General features: G+C 37.8%; 1 protein-coding gene across 3 annotated transcripts in view; it reads left to right on the top strand.

Moving 5' to 3' along the window:
- podn (podocan) overlaps positions 1-6,798 on the top strand; it is a 46,343-nt gene that overhangs the window by 31,427 nt on the left and 8,118 nt on the right. For all 3 annotated transcript variants that reach the window (XM_014024673.1, XM_014024671.1, XM_014024672.1), the window contains exons 8-10: positions 556-769; positions 891-1,334; positions 1,620-1,768. In XM_014024673.1, coding sequence (XP_013880127.1) covers positions 556-769; positions 891-1,334; positions 1,620-1,768 — 807 coding nt within the window. The remainder of the gene's footprint in view (positions 1-555; positions 770-890; positions 1,335-1,619; positions 1,769-6,798) is intronic.

Genomic DNA, 6,798 nt, shown 5'->3' with positions numbered 1-6,798 from the left:
CAAATATATAATATACAAAAATTCTGTGCGTCTCCAGGGGCTAAGCCCCTCTTGTCCTTAAAACCTAGTGACACCCCTGTGTTTTATCATGTTGTAAGACCAACGGGTTTGAATTTTGAAAAATTGTAGTTTTGTCTGTGATTTTTTTATTAGAAAATTTTTTACATTTTCCAAGACAAGTGTTTCCATATTTTAGCTAGTTAGTGAACAGCATCTAATAGGGTCTCCAGAATGTCCTATAATGCTCATATTTGTTCTTAATGTTTGGCACATTATGTGCTCAGGTTTTGAACATGTTCAAGAATATTTTTATTGATTATGTCTCTCAGAAACATCTGAAGCTAATGTCCTAGTCTGAAAAATCACATTGATTATTCATAATATAGTTTTTTTAAATGGCTAAGCGCTACTTGTTTTCAGTTCAAAACTCAAGCAGATAAAATGTGGGGGTCAAGTGCCAAGGTGCAAACAAAACAGGTCAAGGTGGGTACGATGTGACCAAAGTCGACAACAAAATAATAAAACTTGTTCAAATGTTTGTCCTTTTTTTTACAGCCAACTGACTAGCCTCGAGTATCTCGATTTGTCAAACAACAACCTGAGTGTTGTTCCCAAGGGTCTGCCTCGAAATCTTTTGCTGCTACACTTGGAGAAAAACTCTATTCAGAGCATCCCTGGAGATGCTCTCACATCTGTAAAGAACCTCGAGTATCTGCTCCTTCACAATAATAAGCTCCGCTCACGCTCTATTCATCCTATGGCCTTCCAGGTACACCTTTTTTTCACTCTTTTTTTAAGTAGATTTATTGAAAACAAATGTAAAATAAACGTACAAGACTAACATGATGAAATGCCACTGTTATGTTTAAATCTTTCTTTTTTTCCCCCAGGGCTTGAAGAAGCTTCACACTCTTCACATGTACAATAACTTGTTGGAACGCGTTCCCAGGGGCTTGCCTCGACGAGCGAAGACCCTGATGCTGCTCCACAACTTCATTGCTGAAATTGGCCGAAACGACCTCGCTGTGCTGTACACCCTGACCGAACTAAATCTCAGCTACAACAAGCTGACCAACCCGAGGTTACATCACGAGGCCTTCAGGAAGCTGCGCGTGCTGGAAACTCTCGACCTATCCGGGAATGCCCTTCAGACGGTGCCCACGGGTCTCCCTCGCAGTCTGAAAGTTCTTGAAATCAAGAACAATCAGCTCAGTTCAATACCAGACGGTGCTCTGTCGGGCATGGAGAGGTTACAGAAGTTGGTCCTCAGTGAGAACAAGCTAAAACTCAACTCAGCCTACCAGGGAGCCTGGATGGAACTCAGTGCACTCACAGTAAGTGATCTGAAGAGCAGCCAAATTAAGTATCTCTCTCTAAGAGTTACTCCATGCCTAAACACAAGAAACTGAAGTACTGAAATTTATTCCTATGTTAAATTAAAGTTAAAATAATGTCCATGTTAACAGTCAACAATCTCTGCATAGAAATGACGGCAATAAATATCTTGTGGCCATGTGTTATTTTTGTTTTATCCAATGTTGCCTGATGGGTTCTGTAGAGACTGGACATGGTTCACATAGTATAAATCTCTTAGTTTGTGCTTTACTTTTTTGTTTTAGACACTGGACTTGTCTGGAAACCAGCTAACACACATTCCATCTGACCTGCCTGAGTCTTTGGAATACCTTTACCTACAAAGCAACCGCATCTCCAGTGTTCCTGCTTCAGCTTTTGAAAACACTCCAAACATCAAAGGCATCTTTCTTCGGTGAGAAACACACAGACCTCCTCTTCTGATGAGTTTCTTTTTCTTCCTTCAAAGCAACAGGTGCAAAACAATCACCTTCAACTACACATTATTTGTCTGAAAACAATGTCAGCAACAGGACCATTTACAACCCGGATCAGATATGTAGTCTGCTGAACTTCTGTCTTTCCACTGCTTATTTCAAATGTAATGATAGTTTTTACACACAGGAATATAACCTGTTTATTCAGTAATCCAAGGCCTTCCAAGCCCATAGTTCTACGACAATATACATTCAGTAACACATTTCCAAATCACGAGAAATTGAATGTTAATCACAAACCAAGACAGTCACAGCTTTATATGGATATTAATTTGCATACCGTTCATATTTGCATTTATGTTTCCAATCTTTGAAAGCTTCATAACTCCTATTAACCAAATTTTTCTGTATCACAAACAGACTTTTGGCTAACAAAAGATTATTTTCCAAAACCTTTTGAAAAAACCATTAACGTATTTCATCTTAAAGATTATAGACAAAAAAAGAAGTGTTTTTGTCTTCTACAGCTTCAATTCCAAGATTATGTTTGCAGTTTAAACACATCCGCTTGACTGGAGGTTTATGAGACCACCTGCCACTATGAGCTGAACATCTTAATAAAGACCTGCTTTATTTCTTGTTTCTAATGCTTTCTGGTCCAAGGATGCATTTAAACTGTGAAAATTATTGCAGTTTTTGGTTGTTTTCTACACTTGAGTACCATGCTGTACGTGCATTGTGTGCAAATGCTGATTCAAAATACTTAAAAAAGCCTCATAATTACCAACACCTTGAACTTTCCCAGTATAACTTTAACCAAGCGAGTGTAATGGAGTGTTGACTTGACCAACCCATGTCTTTTTACCAACTGCATCCAATTTAAAGGTCATTTTGTAACACTTGTGTGGAGATAAAACCATCCACATTAATAAGGAACATGGTTGTGCCATGGAACCTCAAGTGTCACTTATTGTGACCAATCTGGACTCCTTCAAAGGAACAACACAGAGCCATTGGTTCAGATATGATATCTGGGTCAAGATAAAAGGACTGGAAGTAAAAGCGTTCACTAAACACATCAGCTCTGTTGACAACATCAAATTCACCAGAGGATGTTAACAGCAACAAGCTGACTGTTTGGACTGTTTGGTGCACATGGACAGAGATGGAAGACTAAACATTAAAGTTTACAGGAAACCAACCCACACACATCACTACTTCCTGTTTGACTCATCACCCACTGGATCACAAACTTTCTGACAGAACTCCATACCATTTGGACAAATATGTCCCCATGAGGACAGAAGGGAAGGATAAAGGACAAAAGCAGACAAAAAAACCCTCCAAACATGTGGATAACTATATCGGAAAAACTAAACAATCTCTCCACAGACATGACTCAACACAGGACAGTCCTATTCAGGACAAAACTGTTCATCTACACCTCAAGGTCACACTTTTGAGGACCAAATTATCCTTATTTTGGACAGAGAAGACCATTTACGTCAATCAAGAAAATCAACTTCAAATCAAAGAAGAGATCTCAGATTTTAGCTTTCTGTAACTCACAACAGAACATCAAACATGATGCCCTGTCAGTTTCCCTGTAGGTGACCAAAACATCTTGCCTATAAGCCAGGCAAACAAAGAACCTAATGACGCTGGTTATAGCAGAGTGAGATTAATCTGTATGTGACTGTACCTGCAGAGCAGTTCATCATTTTAAACTTGGAACTTTGCACTCAGAAATCTCTCTGGATGGGGCGTAAAATGTCTTTGACTACAGAATGGAAGTTCATGCTACTAAATTCTTAATTGAAGATCCAAATGTTACCAACAATCAGATCAGACAAGTAAATTTTCATCATTTGCAACACATACCTGCTTCCCAGTTGATACTTTGAGTTGAAACTGGTGGGAATTGGACCATTCTATCGCAGTAGTTTGAGGTTAAAGTTAAATCTTTACAAAGCAGTAAAAGCCCAGACTCATAGATTCCCATCCAAATTCTACAAAATCAGTAGCGTGCACAGACATTTTCGAGGGCAGGTAAAAATGCTCAAATGTAAAAAGAGGGCACCTTGTCCGGTGCACGGTATCAGCAGCTGTCCTAATAATGTGACATTACAGACACATCTTGTACATTGTGCATATTTATCTATTTTAAATCAGATTTTTTTTCCATCTGATACAGATGTTTAAAATTCAACACTTTACAGGTTGGTTTCTGAAACAAAAACTAGTAATGACAATTTTTGTAGTGTTTATAAAATAACTATAATCAAGTTTATTTTCACAAAATTACAAATGGCTTTTTTGTTCTATGGAGGATCTTCATTTATTCTCTCCATCATAGAGCTGTTTCCATGATCTGAATTCTAACAATTCAGCTTCATCTGTGTCTGACGGAGGAGAAAACATGGAGCTGCTTCTCTGCTGTAGCTAAAACAATATGAAATATGTTTATTTGGGTGAAACGGCTTGGTGACAAAGGTCAGTGCAATAAATTACAACATTTAAACTAATGAGACTCTAAATTACTGTCAAAATGTAACACACTAACACAGGGGGTCGAATTCACAAGGGGGCGAATTTTCCACACTTAGTCCAGATCAAGAGCCAATTTCTGTTAATATTTATTGAAACAAAATCAAATTATTCTTATGATACTAATTTTATTTTCCAAACTATGGTTTATGTTCCATTTAGAACACCCAAAACCTGACAAAGAAAAGATTAAATTTAAAAAGGACTCATTGTTAGCATTCATTATTCAATGTTTGACTTTAAAATGAAAAGAAAATACAGAAAAATAAAACTAAAGCTGATTCTCTTTCCACACTAAAATCAGATAATACTGAAAATTTCAAATTTAATTTTCTTAATATTTGCCTCATTAGTCTTTAGACAACAGGAAGTGAAGTTTGACTTCAGCATCTGAGGTTTAGGGGGTAAAAAGTGGGACCAGATCCTGTGGGCCATCACATTGTCTCACTTTAATATGGACACATTACACATTCATTCCTCTCTGCTTTGGCTGTTATTACACAACAATGTTTTTCAAAGGTTTTTAAGAAAAATAAGTACATATTTTTATTAAAATTTATCTAAAAAGTTAATTTTTTTATCATGATAAAAAATAACAAAACCATAAGCAGGTCATATGATCTGTTATGTGTCTGTCCACAGACTGACAGGCAGCTTTCTGAACTGTAAGTTTCTTGTGTGAATCTCTTACAGACAGTTGCTTCACGGTTTGTTTCCCTTCAGGAAAAAAAAAGTTTGGCAAATTTCTCTCCGAGAATCATCTTTCACTTTCCTCAAGTATTTTCCAGTTATTATTTTGCTGAATTTTTGACATAGTTTCCATCACATTCTGCATAAATAAAATCCATTTTCTTTCACGTGTTTAGATATTTATTTCTAACATGCAGGACACGCTGCTGCGCGTTTGATTGGCAGCCGCTGTGTCTTTGCCTTATTATGCCTTTTTTCTTCCCTCCTCCTCCTTCTGCATAGAAGGCAGAGAGAAATAAGGAGGCATTTTCTAATGGTTGTAAATTGCAGCCAATAAAAACGTCTGTCGATTGTTTCCCTTTCTTTTTTCTTCTTTGTATGTCTTGTTATAATTTGATCAGTCAAATGCGGGACTTTGTTTCAACTTGCGCGACGCCGGGACAAGAGTGAAACATGTGAGACAGTCCCGCACAGTTTGCCTGGGGCTTTTGACAGCAACTTGCCCCATTCCATTTATAGATCTTCACTGATTCTTGTAATACAGACGTGCAGTCTTAAACCATGAACCAGGCTTTTATTTAGCGGCTTATAAAAAGTGTGGGTTCAGTTTGTTAAATGTTGACATTTTGCCAACAAAGTTGTAAGAAACTGAGAAGAAGTTTAAATATCACCTATACTGTATCTATAGATCCAAGTTTTGGGAGATCTGTAAGTAAGTGAGGAAATCCTAAATGTTTTACATGTTTTGTTTGGTGTCTTCTTCACTTGCCCTCGCTCCTGGTAAAACTGACTTCATAGCTTCATGACTCAGCTGGCCTGAAGACTGAAACTGCAGAACTGGAACTCTGCAGCTACTCCCACATAAAAAATGCTGGATTGAAAACGTCTTTCATTGTTTTTAAACTAGTAAAATTCAGACTGACTTTGTCGAGAAGCTTGGATGATTTGAAATGACCTTGAATCCGTTTTTCCTGTTAGAGATCCAGGATCAGATCATTCTAAAATGACCATGTTTTGATGCAGGTGTGCTTTTATTTAACGCAAGGACGTAACTTAAGGTTAACTTAAGGCTCTAAAACCCTGCATCTTATTTCAGCAATTATGCTTGAACATACATTTATGATATTGTAAATTTGTAAATCAGGTCAAAGTGACAACAAGAGAGTTACACCTTTGTGTTTAATCAGTTAATAGCCTCTATGCCGCAGACTTCCATAGCACTTCCGCATTTTTTGGCCACAGACAGCACTTCCGGTTCGCAGGCAACACTGTGTTAGCATAGGCTTTTTTCACTCGGTGGCTGCTGTCCACAGTACAGGATTTGCATATTACATGTATCGATATTAACACAGGAGATGTGCAAGTTAACAAAAGTCCAGCCATGTGAAAAAAAATTACTCTAAAGTGGATTAAACCCATAAAAAACAAAGGTAAGACTTCCAGAATTAAGCTTCGTTCTGTGGATTTTTCATGTAGAGCAGTGACACTTATATCGTTGGAAAGAGCAGAGTCTGGGCTTTAAACTGATGGGCTATTTGTTTGGTTTGGTTCATGTTGCCCCGACGCTGGTGCACTGAAAACAGGGACTGATTTTCAGGCGGAGGTTCAGCTGCTCTCGGTACAGGAGGGGAGGGGTACTCGGGTTGTGTTTCCACTGTAAAATATACTCTAAGTTTTTGATTTTTCATAAAACTCATGAAGAAGTTGCCTAAAATAATTTCATACTCTGTATAACACACACACACACACACACACACACACACACACACAC

This window comes from Austrofundulus limnaeus, unplaced genomic scaffold (genome assembly GCF_001266775.1).
Source record: "Austrofundulus limnaeus strain Quisiro unplaced genomic scaffold, Austrofundulus_limnaeus-1.0 Scaffold435, whole genome shotgun sequence".
In the NCBI taxonomy this organism is placed as follows: domain Eukaryota; kingdom Metazoa; phylum Chordata; class Actinopteri; order Cyprinodontiformes; family Rivulidae; genus Austrofundulus; species Austrofundulus limnaeus.
The sequence above is the reverse complement of the archived record's forward strand: the minus strand, read 5'-3'. Positions and strand labels throughout refer to the sequence as shown.